Consider the following 20,599-nt stretch of genomic DNA (forward strand, 5'->3'; position numbering starts at 1 on the left):
TCCCCCGTATTTTTAAAACTAGCACCGGGCTCTGCGCCTGGTGCTGGTGCAAAAAATACGGGGGACAAAAAGAGTAGGGGTCCCCCGTATTTTTTACACCAGCATCGGGCTCCACTAGCTGGACAGATAATGCCACAGCCGGGGGTCACTTTTATACAGCGCCCTGCGGCCGTGGCATTAAATATCCAACTAGTCACCCCTGGCCGGGGTACCCTGGGGGAGTGGGGACCCCTTCAATCAAGGGGTCCCCCCCCCAGCCACCCAAGGGCCAGGGGTGAAGCTCGAGGCTGTCCCCCCCCATCCAAGGGCTGCGGATGGGAGGCTGATAGCCTTGAGAAAATGTAAAGAATATTGTTTTTTCCTGTAGTACCACAAGTTCCAGCAAGCCTCCCCCGCAAGCTGGTACTTGGAGAACCACAAGTACCAGCATGCGGGAGAAAAACGGGCCCGCTGGTACCTGTAGTACTACTGGGAAAAAAATACCCATATAAAAACAGGAGACACACACCTTGAGAGTAAAACTTGATTACACACCTGCCGACACACACATACTTACCTATGTTGAACCGCCGACTGCCACGTCTCCTGATCCGACGATCCGGGGTACCTGTGAATCAAATTATACTCACCTCAATCCAGTGTCCAGATATAAATCCACGTACTTGGCAAAAAAACAAACCGCATTTACCCAAACCAGCGGACTGAAAGGGGTCCCATGTTTACACATCAGACCCCTTTCCCCGAATGCCGGGACACCACGTGACTGCTGTCACCGAGGTCCCTTCAGCCAATCAGCGAGCGCAACGTCCTGGCACTCTGCTGATTGGCTGGACGTCTGAGCTGTCAGACAGCGCCTCGCAGAGCCTCTCCATTACTTTCAATGGTGGGAACTTTGCGTCAGCGGTGAGGTCACCCGCGGTCAGCTGATGTGTAAACATGGGACCCCTTTCAGTCCGTGGTCCGGGTAAATGCGGTTTGTTTTTTTGCCAAGTACGTGGATTTATATCTGGACACTGGATTGAGGTGAGTATAATTTGATTCACAGGTACCCCGGATCGTCGGATCAGGAGACGTGGCAGTCGGCGGTACAACATAGGTAAGTATGTGTGTGTCGGCAGGTGTGTAATAAAGTGTTACTCTCAAGGTGTGGGTCTCCTGTTTTTATTTGGGTATTTTTTTTCCAGTAGTACTACAGGTACCAGCGGGCCCGTTTTTCTCCCGCATGCTGGTACTTGTGGTTCTCCAAGTACCAGCTTGCGGGGGAGGCTTGCTGGGACTTGTAGTACTACAGGAAAAAACAATATTCTTTACATTTTCTCAAGGCTATCAGCCTCCCATCCGCAGCCCTTGGATGGGGGGGACAGCCTCGGGCTTCACCCCTGGCCCTTGGGTGGCTTGGGGGGGGACCCCTTGATTGAAGGGGTCCCCACTCCCCCAGGGTACCCCGGCCAGGGGTGACTAGTTGGATATTTAATGCCACGGCCGCAGGGCACTGTATAAAAGTGACCCCCGGCTGTGGCATTATCTGTCCAGCTAGTGGAGCCCGATGCTGGTGTAAAAAATACGGGGGACCCCTACTCTTTTTTGTCCCCCGTATTTTTTGCACCAGGCGCAGAGCCCGGTGCTGGTTTTAAAAATACGGGGGAACCCTTGTCCATTTTTTCCCCGGATTTTTAGAACCAGGACCAGCTCGAAGAGCCCGAGGCTGGTTATGCTTTGGAGGGGGGACCCCACGCCATTTTTTTCCGAGTTTTTTCCTGTTTTTACACGTTTTTAAAAAAAACGGAACAAATCCGTCAAATCGGCCGTTTTTCGGCAGCGGGACTGTCGAATCCGTTTTTTATTGCATATGGTCAATTTCGGCACCCACTTGCCGAAATTAGACTGTCGAATTGTGTCAAATTGAAAAACGGCCGATAATTTGCTGCGATTCGCCGCTAATTGCATATACCCCTAAACCTCTTCCTTCTGGCACGGAAGGGTGTGCATGTGTGTTCTTCTCACCGGATTAGGGTTCTACATAATGCTCCTGCCTTGAGCTTTGGAATACAACTGATTTGCCTGAGCCGGGGGTCGGGGATATATGGACGGGCCCATTGCATGCTGGGAGGCCGGAAAGCTTTGACTGATTGGTGCAAATCCGCTGTCGCTCCATCATATCCCATTGTTATCCTGTGGACTTAGGAGAAATACCGTTATCAACGGTAAGTTCTTACCATAACGTATATATTTACATGCACATGGGTGTATCTATAATGGGCCCACACCACACACACTGAACCCGTGAACTATACTTACATCTCCATTGACTGCCGCTGAAATCAGCAGCAAATGTACGCTAGTGCCATTTCTCTGAGTTCTTCTGAGAAATCACTGTGACAGTTTATTTGGTGAATGCTGTGGTGAGGGGGTGCATGGAAACTGCACATGGGGCCCTCTCCTCTATACAACCGCCTCCGTATGTACATACAGACAGACAGACAGACGGACAGTATTTCCTTCAATGCCTTTTAAAAGTTGTGAACCGAATTTCAATCTGGATTCTAGGTGAAGTTTTGCAGCTAAATTAAAGGATACATTAGGCTTTTAATGGGTTTACGAAATCTTTGTCAAGCTGTAGCAGAACATTGACCACATTATATAAAGTAACACCAGTATCTTGTTGAGAAGAGCAGGATTTGAAGTTGGTTATAATACTATACAGGGGGGAAAATATATGTTGTATACTCTATCTGGAGATAGTACAAGGCCAGGTACACATCAGTGCAATGTGATGCTGGCCGACCTATTGTGCCACCCATACATACAGTGCAGCACGACCAACCAGAAGATACAGTTAACGAGAGCGCATTCACGGGTACACACTAGACTATTCTGCTGCTGCAAATCATCCCGATTTTGTACAAGTGTGTACCCGGCCCAAGACATGAAGCCAGAGTTCGTTATTTTTTTTTGCAGACGGAACACTGTAACGTTGTATTTCCAATTTGACTGTGTTTAGTTTCAAACTGGTCTGTCTTTAAGAAGCTTTTGAACCTGACAAATTAGGTAGCCAAGTTAATGGTTTGAGCAAGCATAGGAGTAAATTGTCAAAGAAAAAGTCTAAATCTATATTTCCTATCTAGGACCACAGCCCCATAAGTATTAGGATTCCTTGGAAGAGCCATCACTAGTCTAATGTAGTCAGACAACCCTTAGAGCAGGGATGTGCAGGCAGGGTAGATAGTACCTCACCAGTCATACTCCAGTATACTCCAGAGTTTTGACTATAAAAATGATTTATGCAGAAGATATGTTTAACTTGCATTGTTGTATTATTAATGTCATCTTTGTATTCATGTAATCATTGTTATAGTCCAAAATCACCACCAAATCATGTGTGTGTCTTTGATACTAGCCAGCACCTCGCCGGACCTCACTGCCTCAAAGATCTGCTGTGCCAGAGCCAGGAAGTTTAAGTTTCACTAGAGAGTTGTTGGTTTGTATGGTGCCAAAGGAGAACATACAAGCTAGACAAAGAAAATTCAGGCATAAAAATAAAGGGTTGGGCAGGCCCAGAGCTTTATGCAAGAGGAGCGAGTGTTACTCAAAACCTTTTCCATGGTTGAGAAGACAAAGATGAAATTTAGAGTTGTTTGCTCACAATGTCAAATGTATAACTTTCCAGATACGCTTGCTTAGTTTTGTTAGGGATAATGACAGTTTGTTAATGACAGTCTCATTACAGTGTATTAAATAATCAAGCGCATTATTATGTGTGTGACATGATTGAAGAACAATTTTTATATCTAGGTGCATTGAGATTCATTAGTATTTTTATAAATTTACCTGCAGGCTGCTTTACTTTTTAAATATATTTTATATATTGTGACTACGGGTGGGTACACACTAGCACGATGTTGGCACGATTTGCTGTATCTACATTTTGCTGTATCAAATTGTCTACATCAGTGGTAGCCAACCCTGGTCCTCGAGAGCTACCAACAGTTTACGTTTTCCAGCTCACCTGACAGGTACACACGTTGCAGTTATTATTAACAGTCACATTTTAAAAGATCCACAGGTGGATTCTGTGAGGAGACCTGGAAAACGTACACTGTTGGTAGCTCTTGAGGACCGGGTTGGCTACCCCTGGTCTACATCGTGCAGTGTGTACGCACTATTGCTCTTCCAGTCTGCCCTACTGCACTGCCAACCGAAAGATATTGCATGCGACCTGCTGCATATTAATGAAGGATGGAACAGTGATCATTTTGTCGTTCATTAAATCTTCCTGGTGTGTACGGGCAGTCAGGCATGGTCCGGGCTGGAGGAAATTCAGCCCGACTATCAGCCCAATTGCCCATCATCCTGGTGTGTACCCACCCTAAGTGGGGACCTAAACTAATATCCAGTACTTCTAGTATAAGGTTCTTGATACAGTCTGCTGCCTTTTCTGTTACAATTGTCTTTTAAGAGAGTCTATTGCGCCTGTGGATATAATGGAGAGGTGACATGTTACGCAAATACTGATTGTTAAACTTGGCTGTTTTTGCTCTGGTGTGTAGAGGCTTATAAAGTAATCCCTAAAACTGTTTGATCTTGTACAGATTGGTAATCACTATTCCTTCTTAAATACCATATTGGAGGTTAGCAGCCTATCTAGGTTTGTTTTTTTCAAATGTATTAGTTCATTGCAGGGCTTCCTTAGCTTTATGGGCAGTAGTAAGTGAAGTTCCTACCTTAAATGGGAATAAAGGTGACCATTGGGATTCAGCTGATTCTCACAATCTGTTTGGGTGAGTTGAGGTTAAAGACGTTGGATAACATAGATCTTCTGTTTTTTTTTTATATAATGTTGATAAAGATCATTAAAATGTAAGCCTTATGAACCACAGTGATACATTAAATTAAATTTGCGTTACTGGCTACGCAGATCCAAGAAAGATCAGCTGAGGGGATAAGACTGGTTTGATAGTGACTGACATTCATATTTAAGAAGCCCCACACTTTTTATTTACTTATTAAGATACCAATGACGAGACCTCATGGGGAAAGTGGTCAATAGAGGGGTGAAATCCGGAATTATAGCATCATGATGCAACCACACACTGGATATTATCTCACTGTTAGGTTTGTTTAAAATATAACAAATCCACTATGATCATTCATCACAGTTTAAAAGGTGTAATTCACATTCAGATAATGTCCTGTACAATGTCTGTCTGTTTAATTGATGGGGGCCTCTTTTATGCATGGGAACAATCAAGGTTTGAATTATAAACCATGTTAAAGTCCTTGGTCCAGATAATGAAGTTATACCAGATAATTTAGCAAATTCACTGCTCATACAAAGAATTAATAGGAATAAACCTTCAATGTAAAACTCTTCTTTGTCTTATTGGTGGTTAACGCTATACAGAACGGTATCTAGATGATAGGTCGAAAAAACAATAGGTTGACACCAAATGGTTGACATGCATACGGTTTACATGGCCAGAAGGTCGACCGGTTCGGATGGTCAACATGACAATGGTTGACACATAAAAAGGTCGACATGAGTGTTTTGTTTTTGTATTTTTGGGACTTTTTCATACTTGACCATCCACGTGTACTATGATTGGGAATAGTAACCTGAGCGAGGCACCTTGTCTGAAGCCTTGTGAGAGCTTGTGGTACACTAATCGGGGGTCCACATGCCGAATGCTACATTTTGACATCAAAATAACCTAAAAAAAACCTCATGTCAACCTTTTTATGTGTCAACCATTTCAGTGTTGACATTTTGACGATATCGACTTTGACATTGTCGACCTTCTGACTGTTGACCTTTTGATCCATAACCATACAGAACAGTGTTTCCCAACCTCTGTTTTCAAGGCAGATTCATAGAAGATCTCACGTTTCTTAATTATGAACTAGTGCATGCATTCCTAACCTTGGTCCTCAAGGCACGCTAACAGTCCAGGATTTGGTGATATCCATTCTTGAGCACAGGTGACTTAATTAGTACCTCCGTTATTTTGACTTAAACATCTCTCCCGAAATCTGGATATCACTAAAACCTACACTGTTAGTGTGCCTTGGGGACCGAGGGATGGAATGGCTGAACTAGAGAGCAGAGAAAGTAGGGAATGGAGTGTCATTCATTCAGATGATGTCCATGGATGTCTTTATACGGCCTTTAAACTGCTTTACAAATGGGAATGCTACTATGAGGCAGATGATAACTGTCATTTTTCAAACCTGTAATGATTGGCTGGTGCATTATCACCTTCCATTTATCACTGCTTTATCACTTCTCCAGGCTTAATACATCTGCCCCATTGTGTCTTAAGAAACCCATCATGCAATGCACAGGAATTCTAGTCTTAAAAGGTGATTGGCTACATAAACAAATGCAGCATCAGAATATAGTTAATATTGTACAATGTTAACTATATAATGTTTGGGCCCTGATATTATCACCGAGCCTGTCCATTAGTCTGTGGAATATATGTTTCTCATGCTGGTCTTTGATTGGTAAATCCCATTTTTATCAAATGTTTTGGTATTTATAGCTAAGTATCGTGTGTTTTTGAGGCATTGGGAACAGAGCGGACATGTAGAATGTCTGATAGTTTCATAACAAAAGGAAACTATACAAGCTGAGCTGACTTAAGCGACCTTGGGCTCTGCTAAATTGCGCACAATATCTTTAGTGCCACCTTCCTTTCTACATCAAAGTATCAGTCTTTTAATGTCACAATTTAAAGATGTACAGTAGTAGGGAAGAGTTTATGAATAGCCGTTTGTAACAAATACATCGTGACTTGTGTTATTTGTAATTTGTCTCTAGTGTACTTTGATTTTCTAAAGGTCTCAAATAAATAATGGTATGCTTTGTTCATTCATTAATTGCTCAACTACTGGGAAACCTTAATTGGTAAAATAACAGTGTAATCTGGCAGTGGCTTGTTATATTCTTGGCACAGTAAATGGCTGGCAGTGCTCCTTGTCAATACTGTATATGGGGCTAAATTTACTAAGCAGAGTGATGGCATAAGAATAAAACTAGTATGACTGGATTGCAATTTGAAAACTATTAGCCACATTTTAGTCACCTTGTGGGAAAACCCCATTATTTAACATGAGAATATATAAGTATTGCTGTATGCATTCATATAACAGGAAATGCCACTATTTAATGAAAAAATTCAGATGGCCTACGATAATTAAGTATTCATTTCGCTGTGAAATTCAACATGGCTCCAGTGCGGAGACAGCTGATCCGAAGACTGTAGAAGCAGTGAAACTTAGCACTACTAAGTCTGACTTGGCAGTGCTAGTGCACATACGTGAACTGGGGTTGACGCATGCATGACTTCTGGCAGAGGGAGTCCAATAGGGGTGGAGGGGTGTGAGGATTATTTTTTCTCAACACAGGACTACTTCCCATAGTGAAGGAGCGGGTTTCCAGAGTGGCACCATCTGAAGCTGGCAAATGTTCCCACTGTCCAATGTAGTAGGGATTAATAAGTAAGGAGGAGATAACTGTGATATCTCCTGTGTTACTTTTATAATGAATGGCAATTTCTACATAGGTAGGTGAAAATCATAATTAACCCTATTTTTCTTGAAATTAAAGGATATTGAATAGACCGCTTAGATTAAAGTTATAAAAATACTTATTTTACATTGTTGTCATTAGAAGAGATATACTGTACAGGTTTAGTCTCCCATATCCAAAATTCCTAAACATGGAATGTTCTGAAATATAGACTTTTAGGAGAGCGACTGAGAGAGTAATACACTTGCTTTCTGTTGGTTTATTGTACAAGGTGCATATGAAACCTAAATTAATTTTGTACAGGTTGAGTATCCCTTATCCAAAATGCTTGGGACCAGAGGTATTTTGGATATCGGATTTTTCCGTATTTTGGAATAATTGCATACCATAATGAGATATCATGGTGATGGGACCTAAATCTAAGCACAGAATGCATTTATGTTACATATACACCTTATACTCACAGCCTGAAGGTAATTTTAGCCAATATTTTTTATGACTTTCTACATTAAACAAAGTGTGTGTGCATTCACACAATTCATTTATGTTTCATATACACCTTATATACACAGCCTGAAGGTCATTTAGTACTATATTTTTAATAACTTTGTGTATTAAACAAAGTTTGTGTACATTGAGTCATCAAAAAACAAAGGTTTCACTATCTCACTCAAAAAAGTCCTTATTTCGGAATATTCCGTATTTCAGAATATTTGGATATGGGATACTCAACCTGTATATGTACATAACCTTTTTCATGCACACAATTATTACAAATATTGTATAAAATGACCTTCAGTCTGACAGACTGTGTTTATAAAGTGTATATGAAACATAAATGCATTCGGTGCTTAGGCTTGGGTTCCATCCAGTGGTGGCTCCAGGGGTGGGGCTGCAGCGCAGTCCAAAGTTCAAATAGGGGAGTCACACCAACTGCCAGTGCGTCTGTTTGGGATGACAGTTGGTGGCAGTAGTTTTGGTTCCCCTGTTTGAAATTTGTACTGCGCTGCAGCCCCACCTCTGGAACCGGCACTGGTCCCATCCCCAAGATATCCAATGGTATGCACATATTCCAAAATACAGAAAAATCCGGAATCCACCATTACAGAAGTCTCTATACGTTGACGTAATTGGCGGGAAAAATCTTCCTCATGGAATTTGAAGTTCATTTTTATGAAAATCATCTTTTTCACATTTTGAGGAAGTAGCCTCGTATGCCGATTGCTCACAAGGTTCCCGGCTATGCTGAAAACTCTTTCAGGATACACACTGGAGGTGAGCAGCTTAAGCACAGCGGGTTTTTACAATTGGCTCCAAATAGCCTTTTTCCTCCCAGTAAACAAAGGGATTTTCTGCCATGCTCTTTTTGTACACTTTCACTGAAATAATCCACCATTCTGTGGATGGTTACCATCTCAGATTAGAGTCATGGTGGAGGTGGCACTAATGTACGGCAATTCTTTGAGACCTGACCAGGAGGTAAATTTACTAATATGGGAGTTCTATTTAAGATGGGATGTTGCCCATAGCAACCAATCATATTCTTCTTATTATTTTTCTATCAGCTTCTAGAAGATAATACCTGGAATCTGATTGGTTGCTATGGGCAACATCCCATCTTAAATAGAACTCCCATCTTAGTAAATTTGCCCCCAGATGTCAAAATGTTGCAACTCTGGTTTTCTAAGTTGGCTCATCCTCATCATCAGTGGGTATCTTGGGCAATCTCAGTTTTCCTGGCAGCAGCAGTTGCAGGAGAAACTGAAGGAGACATTGGGGGTCATTCCGAGTTGTTCGCTCGCAAGTGGATTTTAGCAGATTTGCTCATGCTAAGCCGCCGCCTACTGGGAGTGAATCTTAGCATCTTAAAATTGCGAACGATGTATTCGCAATATTGCGATTACACACCTCGTAGCAGTTTCTGAGTAGCTCCAGACTTACTCGGCATCTGCGATCATTTCACTGCTTGTCGTTCCTGGTTTGACGTCACAAACACACCCAGCGTTCGCCCAGACACTCCCCCGTTTCTCCGGCCACTCCTGCATTTTTTCCGGAAACGGTAGCGTTTTTTCCCACACGCCCATAAAACGGCCTGTTTCCGCCCAGTAACACCCATTTCCTGTCAATCACATTACGATCGCCAGAACGATGAAAAAGCCGTGAGTAAAAATCCTAACTGCATAGCAAATTTACTTGGCGCAGTCGCAGTGCGGACATTGCGCATGCGCATTAAGCGGAAAATCGCTGCGATGCGAAGATTTTTACCGAGCGAACAACTCGGAATGACCCCCATTGTTGTGTCGTGCAACTGACTACTTGCTCACAAGGAGCTCTTTGCATCTCTTACGATCTGTGTCAGTTGGAAAGAAAGACATTACATAAGACTTAAACCTAGGATCAAGAATGGTCTCCAAAATGTAGCAAGCCAAATTCAAGATGTTGACAACCCTTTGGTCCTGATTAAGCGAACAAAGAAATTGATCTACAAGTCCAACATATTTAGCAAAATTGCTTTGTTTCATCTCCTCCTTCAGTTCCTCAAGCTGCCTTTCCAGTTGTCACCTGACTCAAGCTGGCAGTGTCTGAACTGACTTAATAGGTTACTACTTTGAATGGTTTCTGTACCTTGCATAAAAGTATTCTTCACTGTACTGGAATAAGGTGCATTCCTCCTCCTCCTCTCCCTATATCATGGCTTGTTGTATACACTAGGATGACTTGTTACTATTCCTCCATTCACTGAATCATAAACTGTAAAATTCCACCTTGTTGCTACCTCTTGCTTCAGTTGTTGTTATGGCAAATTGAACTGCTTCTTGCGGGTCCTGCAATCTCCTACATGCTGTTGGTGAATGTCAAAAATAGTCCGAAATTGTTCGGGCCACAGTTTCACCTGCACACACCTATCATTTAAAAAAAAAATGTTCTGCACAACCAAGTTCATTATACTGTATGTGCGAAACATGGGACTTGTTCAAATCCACCCAGTTGTAATGCCACTTCTCTTTCTGACACAGGGCACAAAAAAGTCTAGGTACGGCTCTGATTTTAGGGTGCATTTTGTGTCACTATTCTATAGCGATATTTATGTTTATATATACAAGTTTGTAAAAAGTTGGAAAAATACACTTACGACTCACATCTGTAAATTCCCATCAATACAACATCTCATTATACATATCCCACATCATTTTTCTGATTTTTACCTGAAAAATTACTTCTTTATTGACAATATTATAACTTTTCAAACTTCTAAATACATTACTATTGGGAAGGGTGTCTCAGAGTTATTGTACTGTGTCCCAACATATTTGCCTAAAAATAAGGAACTTTCCACACTTGTCACCTAATCTGGAACTGCAAATTAAATTTGCATTAATACACGTGTTAATGTAACATGGATTTCTAGTTGAATAGCAAAAAAGTGTGAACACAGATTTTTTGTCCAACTCACGGCTAATTAAACAAGCCTCTTTTGAATTATTTTAATACAATAGGGTCAGGTGAAATTGCCAAACAAATTACAAGATTAACAGATTACCCAACTCAAACAACACTATTTAGCAGAGGTTTCCTACCTTTCTTGGATCACACTAGAGTAGCAGTATATTTTCCATGGCATGCCTAGGCCATTGAGAAAACAAATGATTATATTAAGCAAATTATATTTACCTGTCATGCTTAGGTTCAATTATGTGGTGGAGGACAGGTTTGTGCTTCTGCTTGTTACATATTTTACAATTGACAGCCACCAGTTCTGGTTTTGCTAATCATATTGACCATATATGATTTGAGTTGATCCTGGACCTCCAAACTGTGGCACCCCTGCAGGTGCCTCGCACAACCCCAGGGTGCCATGGCACCTAGTTTGGAAACCACTGCTATATAGTTTTATAACCAACAGAAACAAATCCTGTATATAGGGAAGACGCTAGATGTGGGGAATGTGTGGTACTGGGAAAAGGATAGTGTGAATGTATTGTGAATTCTTAGACAGTCTGCATGCAAACAGTGTTAGAGAAACAACTGAAAAGGTACGGATTTGTGTTTGGTTTATATCATCATTTGTTCCAGGGAGGGGAAGGCCTAGCTTGGTACTTTTGGATGGTAAGGAGTGTCCCGTATGAATGTCCGCACTCTCCTGTAGGAGTAAGAGTTTTCATTTGTAGTAGGGACCAAACACCCAGGACGAGTGCAAAAACATTTTCCGTTGTGTATATTTGTATTTATTTGTTGTGTATGTTGTGTATATTTGTGTTGTCTAGAATTGTTATTAACGGATTACACTGCTACATAAGAAAACAGCTGCGCACTTACATTTGGATAGTCTTTAAAACACAATATTTGTTCCAGAAATGTAGAAAATCCTGTGAAGACTCCTAGACCAGTTCCAAAGCAAATCATCAGGACAATGTAGGCTTTATTTTTCATAAGCTGTACAGGATAGGGAATTCAGTTCAGCAAATTAAATGCAGGCTCGCAACAAAAGATGTTGAAGAAAAATGTATACAGTATCTTCTGTATACTGAATAGCCGTTCCAATAAGTTCTCCTGATATAACTAAGTTTAGCAGACACTTTACATAGATGTGAATCTGTACAACCATAAAACACAGCCGTATAAGCATTTGCTATAGTTGCTCATAGGTAAATAGTTACATCAGATGTCTAGATTTATAGTTATTAGCTATCAAATATCATAATTTATTGTCAGGGGGATTTAAAATGATTGTTATAGTCTTGCCTGCTATATGAACGACTGTATATTGTGCGCTGCCTATTGGGAGCTGGACTGCAGCCCAGGGATCCAAGTCCAGGCCCCCAGGAACCAAATTTAGCTTTGTGTGGCACTAGACTCAAACACAAAACCCTGTCACTGAGATTACAATACAGATTATTTTTACTACTGTATCCCTGACTAGGGATGCCAACCCTGGGTCTTTTTTCAATCCCGGTATTTGGCATTCAAAAACTCTGTCTTGGGATGCCCGGTATTGACCATGTAGACACCACTCCACATCGCTGCTTGGATGGGAACTGCAGTCCTTAAACAAGTGGGTGCTGCTGAAGGGGCGCACAGCTGGGCAGCGTCTGAGCCAAGTGCTGCAGGTGCTCAGCGCTGCCTGGCATAAATAACTAAGCAGCGCATGCCGGAATTGGAGGCTCTAATCCTGGGAATTAAAATCCCGGAAAATTTGGTCCAAAATACCAGAATTCCTCCGATCTCGGGACTGGTTTAACTAGCCTTTACTAAATGAGACCAGAGCAGGGAGGGAGCTTAGTGCCGTAGTGTCTGGCTGCACAAGGATGGGAGAGGGGGGGGGAGGTAGGGCAAGAAATAATTACTGAAAATGATTTACTAGTACAAATAATTGCTAAAGAAAAATCATCCATCTGAATTCCTTGGACAAGGTATTTAATAATATGATTTATTCATACAAGTCATCCTGCTTTTAGTAAGTGCTAATTGGCAGGATGTAATGGCGTCCAAGATCGCCGGATGTGCAGGATGCCAGTCGAACTCGGACTTGTTTTCTTAAAGGGGCAATCACTTACATGGCAAAACCATGTCTTGTAAGTGACTGCCCTTCAAAAAAAAACAGCCAAGATCAGCCGGCAACCCGCACTTCCGGTGATCTCGGACGCCATTACATCCCACCCCATGTCTGAACTTAAAGAAATACTGCAACTTCTGCTAGTGAAGTGAAGTAGCCTGCGGATGTGAGTTTGGAGAGGGAGCCGAGCAGTCAGCACTTCACTGCAAAATGACAGCTACTGTATGCGGCGTGCCCTGGATAGTAGGGTTGTAGTACGTAACAAGCTGTAGGCATCACAAAGATCCTTGGAAGACCGTTAATGTGCCTCTTGTATTTGATTTATTACATGTATTTATTGAAGTACATATTGCATCCAAATGGACGTAGGGCCTGTTTCAGCATTGTATGTAATAGCAATATTTACGGTGTTGAGCTATAATCATCTGATTGTTCATGCGTCACGGTCACACTGTGCACATACGACTAGCAACGAAGGTCACAGAGAGGATTTATTTGCAAAGTGCATACATACATTTTGATTTACCCATTAGGGACCTATTAAAGTAAGAAGCAATGTAAAATAAAAATAAAAAAGCTTTGTGTTTGATAGAATGACGGTACTACTAAGCAAACTGGTTAATGGTTTGCATTTTACCAAATCATTGGCGCGTCTTTTTAAAACACAAAATCAGAAGTAAAGCAGGATTTCCGACATTTCCAGTAAAATCAAGTTGTAGAAGCCCCAAAACAAAACATGGCTCAATTATTATAAGGTGGTGTGCCTAGAATTGTGCATAAAAACTGGAAGGAAACTTGGTGATTTGAAAATAGTCAGGCACAGGAAAAGCACAAACTGCACTGTATAGTAGACCTTGGATTAGTTTCCTAGAACACCCTACCTCCTTTGTATGTGCCCGGAAATCCTTTTAAGCATAGTAAATGTTCCTGCAAGAAATTGTTTCTATTTATATCTCCGGAGAAATAGATCTATAGATTGCTTCCACTCTCTGTCTTTCTGGCTGTACCTAGCATTGGAAATACTATGTGGTCATTTCTATGGGTGGAATTATCAGATGATCATGGTCAGTTAATAGAAAATGGTAATACCTATTTTATTTGTCTATTTATTTGTCAGTTTAGATTATAAACTTTCATGAGACAACCCCCGTTTATTATGCAGTACTGCTAAAATTGGTGGTGCTGCTACTTAATAATATAGACGTGTCCTCATACATCGCTTAATACGACAGTAGGCGAAAGTGATGCGGTTTTGATACATTGCATTTTGTTTCACACTTGTGCTCAAAACTCCCACTATCTGGCATAGGTTCTGATTCAGAGATAGATGCACTTCATACAGCATCTGCGTCTTTGGATGCGGCTGCTGTACGAAAATGTGCAAAAGCAGCTGGAGGCGTCTTGAGTAAAAAGACACCTCCTGCATGCTTGTGTGACCTGCTGCTGTGTACGAGGATCCAGCATCAGATTACTTGCATGGACATTGGCCATCTGAGTAACCATCAGGTTCACGCTGCCAGGTCTGAAGGTCTGCACCTGAAGATGCAGATTCTGGCCTCGTCCCCTCCAGAAAAAATGGGCAAAATGCCCCCATTTTCTGGAAACACTTCCCAGCTACACCCCCAAACAATTGGGACTAGGAGGCACTGCATGCAAGAATACAGGTTCCATTCTGTACATGCACAAATGATCCTGCACAGGTGCTCCACCATCAGAGATGTACATAAAGATGTGTCCTCATACATCCAGCTCAATACGCCATGCAGCCGCCAGGTCCTGTGCAACTCTGCTAGCATTGAGCATTTTTTTGGGCCAAAAATGCATTTTAGTCTCAACACAGTGTGGCTAGGATGCACAAGGAGACTGCGCTGATTTATTTGACATATGACGTTTGTATATTGTGTGCGATAGTCTGTATATGGGGCAGAACTGAACTTGTATTTGTAAAGAAGCTACAGCTGCAACATTGTAGCACTTCATATACAGATTCAGAGACTCAGTCGCAGACAGATATACATACATTAATCAGCACAGTCTCCTTGTGCATCCTATTTGCACTGCAAATAAGATGCTTTTTTGGTGGCAAAAAAGAAGCCCAACATTAGGAGATTCTCATGTGACCTGGCATGCAAAGAGGGGATATTTGGCGTGACTGCAGCAAAGATGTTTAAAGACATCTGTAAACCATCTAGTTGATGTACATCTCTGAATCAGGCCCATAGTGCAATGACTAAGTTACAATGTCTGATAAAAAATAAAAAAAATGGGGGAAAAAATGCTTTGAAACTGCTATATAGTTAGTTAGTATAGGCATTTTTAAGTTAGTCAGTGAAACTTGTATAGACACTAGTTATATTATCGCATAGCTGACATCCGAAGCAGGAGCTGAATGGTTTGTGGAATTAACAAATGAGATAAATGGAAGGCGCACCAAAAAATAATAGTCATTTATGCTGTTCCCTGTTATACATGTGTTACTTATGTTTTAGTATGATTATTTAAAGCTAATTTTTAATTCATTTTAAACTTTAATAAATTGCTTTATGCATTTGTATCAAAACAGCAGCTGACGATTTTTTTTTTTTTGTGCGCCTTCATTTATTTCATTTGTCTATTCACATATTGTAGGTGGATTTCCAGGTCCACATTGTGAAGGCAGCCAATTAATTGTCTTTTTTCATCTAAATTTACATTGGCACTGTAAACTAGCGCCCGACACATTGCATGTTGTTGGTTTGTGGAATTGACTGTCCGGTTAGACCCCATAGGGGGAATTTAATTGTTTTTCCTCATGGCTGTCACTAGATGGTGCCCGACGAAGCAATTCAATTTCTGTTGCTCAGTTCAGGCGCAAATAGTAATTGTGGGGGGACACCATTCACATGAGGTGGCAAGCTGAAATGTGCAATAAGTTGGCACTTTGGGCACACAAACGGTAGTTTGGTTGCGCAGAGCAGTACTTTAGACAGGTTTAGCCACTTTGCATGGCTTCACCTGGTATCAATGGGCGCACACCCAAAAACTGAATTCACCACAGTAGGTTGACTTCTGCATAATTAACAGTTACCGGTTAGGGTGGTAAGTAAATAAATCATTAGTAGCCTAAAAAAATATTTCTTTGCATAACCTTGGGAAAATTAAGTAGTTGGGCAATGAGCAGTATACACTGTTGCCATGGAAACTCAGACAATATGAGCTTCCTTCTGTTCTGGGATGTTGGACTGTGCAATGTTAAAATATACGCACACCTAGTAGTGCTGATGCTCTAAGGGACATATTTATCACAGTCTGCATCTCAGATGGGATGGAATATGATAAATACGACGAAATCCGCAATGTGATAATTGAATACATTGCAGAGATTACAAAAATGCTCTGTCCCTGTGAATCCACTTCTAAAAAAAAATACCCTGAGGTTGTGTCCATTCTTGCACTGCTGGCTACTTTCCGCAACCCCCCCCCCCCCCCCTTTACCCCCCCCCCCCCTTTACCCCCCCCCATTGCAGTTTTTTGGTAGGGCACAGGCTGATTTACTCATATTTCCCCATAATTACTACTGCTTTAACGTTAACACTGCTAACAGCCAAAATTGCTGCACAGATTTATTTTCAGTAGGATGGCACGTGAATTTGGGAGTGTACATAGCCATATTATTTAGACATTTTGTGCAATAGAGCGCGTTCATTTCAGCAAGGAAAATCTCGCAGACAATTGGATATGCCCATACAGTGTTTGGGACAAATTACAGAGAGAATTTAACCTGTGGCAGTTTTTTGCTTATGTGAAGTTGCTAGTCATAGCAAGGGCTGGGTTAAAGTTTGTGGAGGCCCAGGACAAATTACTAGTGGCGGCCCATTGACATTTCTATTATGGGTGCAATGTGTGCGGTGCACATGGGCCCGGGGGGCACTAACTGCACCCATGTTTTATTACTTACCTGTCTGGTGTCCCACATTGGGCTCCGGCAAAGATCACAGCCAAAATGGTTGCTGTGTATGCACAGTAGTGAAATTATTCTCCGGAACATGGTGGGCGCCATGTTTCCGGAGACCTGCGCATGTGCAGTAGACTCTGCTACACTGCCAGAGCCTACTGCACCATGGAGAGGAGGGGGCCAACCCAAAGTCTGCACACGGGTCCTCTCCTCTGTTAAAACACACCTGTGAGGGCCCTTACCAATAAAACTTAATTTGATATGCTGGCAATGTTATTAAAAAGTAGTGTGTCAAGACTTCCATCTCCACAAATATGTTAAACACATTGTAATGCACCCACTTCGCATTATCATACGCAGACACTCCAGTTAACAATATGCAACAGTATCCCCCATGCTGGTGATGTAGCTATAGGTTGAGCTGTGCAACATATCAGCCACCATGTTGTAGTTGTGGAAATGGTCATATGCTATGCCTTGCCATCCTAAGGCAATATGTGGTCAGCCAAAGGCTAGTAGTGAATGTTGGTGTCTGTGGTTCTACAATAGCTGGAGCACAGGTTTCCTACTGTCCGCTATTTCTGCATGTTACATGCCATAATTACAATTTGTCTGCATTTTAGACATTATAAGATACTGCTAATTGCAAAAGATTGCTTAAAATGCAACAAGTATATAATTATCCAACCAGGAGGCGATCACGAGACCGCCTCTTGGGATCGCGGCGACCACAATGCGGGGATCTCGATAGGCGGTGAAATCCCACCGCCGGAATACCGGCGCCAAAGGCTTTTCTCCCTCTGTGGGTGTCCACGACACCCATAGATAGAGAATAGATCCTGTGGCGAGCTCAGCAAGCCCACAAGGGGCTTTCTAGCGCTCGGCCCCGCTGCCAGCATACTGGTGGCTGGGATCCCACTATCAGATATGTATTCCATCAGACCTCTTCACACATGAGGTGATAGGGATTGTAGAATGTTAATACCTATTAATACCCCTTTTACACCGCCAGCATGTAACACGGGTTATTGTACATGAACGCGCATAACCCGTGTTGCTGGTTGGTGTAAAAGGGTCGAGTTGGAATAATCTGGGTCGAGTGACCCTGTATTCCACCTCTGGTAGCTTGCAGGGTTGAACACTAGTTCAACCCGGCCAGCTGTGCTGTGTAGACCTGCTCTCGTTCAGTGTATGAAAGGGTGTCACTGGGAGATCATGTGATCTCCCAGTGCCACCCCCACCGCGTCACTGGCAACGTCACTTACCCGGTAACATGCCGGGGTTGGTGACTGCAGAAGGAAAGGAGGCTGACGCGGGTCGCAGCCGGTAGCACCCGTGTCAGGCTCCCGGCTGCGACCCGCATTTTTGCTGTAAAAGGGGTATAAGCCAGAAGTGCGCATGCTGTTCTTTGATACAGCAAAGTATATCCTTCTCTTTGGAAAATACCTAGACATGTTGGCAGCTACAGTATGTAACACACACTTTACATATATTTATGGACATTAAACAGTGTGTGTGTTTGGGGTATGAAGAAGGCTGGAATGTTTGTCCTTGTTCTTTGCTAGTGTCTCTTCCCTTATTGTTTAATTATTTTAGAAATTAGTTAAGAAATGTATCAATAAAAAAAGCTCACCTTCAAATTGTCTGAAAAATACTTTTCTAAGTCTGTCAATCGCACTTCTGCTCCTCCAGTAAAGACTTGCATAGTATTTGTACATAGTTGTGAACTTCCTTTAATTTGTTGAACTATTATATTCATTGCATCTTCCTTATAGGCAAGCAAAGTTTAAAGATTTACGATGGTCATGATGCAGTAAAACGTAATCAACCCCGGACTATATCCGTTCCAAGAATTGCAAAGAGTGAAGAAGTAGTGGTAAGAATAGTTACATTAATGTATAGATCTACTATGGAATGGGTCTGACTGGAGCAATAAACAGTTAAATGCTGCATTGTCTGGAAGTGAACACCTATATTTCTGTTCCTGGGTTGCAGGAGGCTGCCTTGAGGGCATTCTACATTCCTGATGAGCCGCAGGACTATGAACTTGAGACACTGACTCAACAGACATTGGTTTCTGATGACATCATTAACAGAAATGGTGCTACAGATGATGGCAAAGTCAGTTCAGTGTTCAAAGAGACGACACCTGAAGCTTGGATAATCCGGGCCAAACCAAAGGAGCGAGAAGTCATTAAAGTATACCTCGGGTGGATGAAGTAGGTTGTGTTACTTACCATGCAGATACCGTTTCCTTTATGTAACTTAATTTCAGCTGCTAGTCAGTGGGTTGTATTTATGCTGGAAGGAGGACATAAGTGTATATACGCTTTTTTTATTTTGCTATAACGTTATCTACTAGTCATACTACAATAAATGCCTATAGCAGTCTTAAGTTATCCTTGAGGACATTGAACCAGTGGGTTTGATCACTTTTCAGTCATATCTGTTTTAAAGACAGCTGCACCCTATAATGGTCACCCACCTCACTAATCAAGTATGCTTCCTACTGATTGCTTAAATAGGGATGTCCTCCCTCAGAGAACAAGCCGCCATTACCTGCAACAGAGGGGAAGCTTTTTTTTTTTTTTTTTTATAGTGGTGAGGAGTGGGGGAGGTAATGGCTGGGATGCAGACGGCTGTCAGGATCCCATCGGTCAGGATACGCTGGAATCCCAATGCACAGGGGCTATTCCAACATGGGTGTCCACATGCCGAGCGCTGCAAGCATTCTGGCAGGTGGGATGCCGCTGTCGGGATCTTGACAGCCACGCTGGTAAATAGTACGTATTCCTAATAGCTAAATGTACTGCACAGCCATTGATAACTCATCCATGGACCATCTAACATAAAATTCTATTGCAGAACTATATGTGGCCTGTGGCCTCCCTAGCAGCAAGATCTGTAGCTGTTAGGCAGGGAGCAGCCGGGAAGACAAATTCTTACTGATTTCTTTTGCTATACATGGGCATAGATTTAATTAACAAGGGGCCGATTAAAGGCAGTGAGGTGCGGTGAGGACAGTGGCTGGGGGGGCACTGGCTAGTATCAGTCAGATTTACACACATGCAGATATGATTTAATGATGAGTTTTGACTATAAAATTGTTTAGCATAACACAGATTATGGGGTATATGCAATTGCGGTCGAATTCACGAAATTGTCGAAAAACTGGACATTTTCGCCAAAAAAAAAAAAAAATCGACAATGCAATTTAGTACTTTCCGTCAAAAAAACGGACTTTCAAAATTCAACTTTTTGAAATTCGACATTTGTCAAATTCGACATTTCTGCAATGGTACAAATGCAGCAATTCGCCAAAAGTATATTCAATTTAAGTTTGGAAATTCGACAACAGTGCTTTTAGACAGTAAATTCGTCATTTTCAATCCGCCACACTTTGGTGGGGGAATCTAATAAAAAAAAAATTAAAACATGTTTTTTTTGGTGTTTTTTTTATTGGTAATAGCATATCTATTTATATTAGAAGGGATTAGGTACTTGGTTTGTCTATTTTGGAGGCACAAGTATTTATATATTTTTAAAAATATTTTTAAATGGCGTGGGGTCCCCCCTCCAAAGC

At 41.9% G+C, this 20,599-nt stretch overlaps 1 protein-coding gene across 1 annotated transcript in view; it reads left to right on the top strand.

Annotated features, from left to right (window-relative positions):
- DGKQ (diacylglycerol kinase theta) overlaps positions 1-20,599 on the top strand; it is a 322,011-nt gene that overhangs the window by 248,028 nt on the left and 53,384 nt on the right. The window contains exons 8-9 of the mRNA XM_063914615.1: positions 18,792-18,892; positions 19,012-19,235. Of these exons, the coding sequence (XP_063770685.1) occupies positions 18,792-18,892; positions 19,012-19,235 (325 nt within the window). The remainder of the gene's footprint in view (positions 1-18,791; positions 18,893-19,011; positions 19,236-20,599) is intronic.

Source organism: Pseudophryne corroboree, chromosome 1, assembly GCF_028390025.1.
Source record: "Pseudophryne corroboree isolate aPseCor3 chromosome 1, aPseCor3.hap2, whole genome shotgun sequence".
NCBI lineage: Eukaryota > Metazoa > Chordata > Amphibia > Anura > Myobatrachidae > Pseudophryne > Pseudophryne corroboree.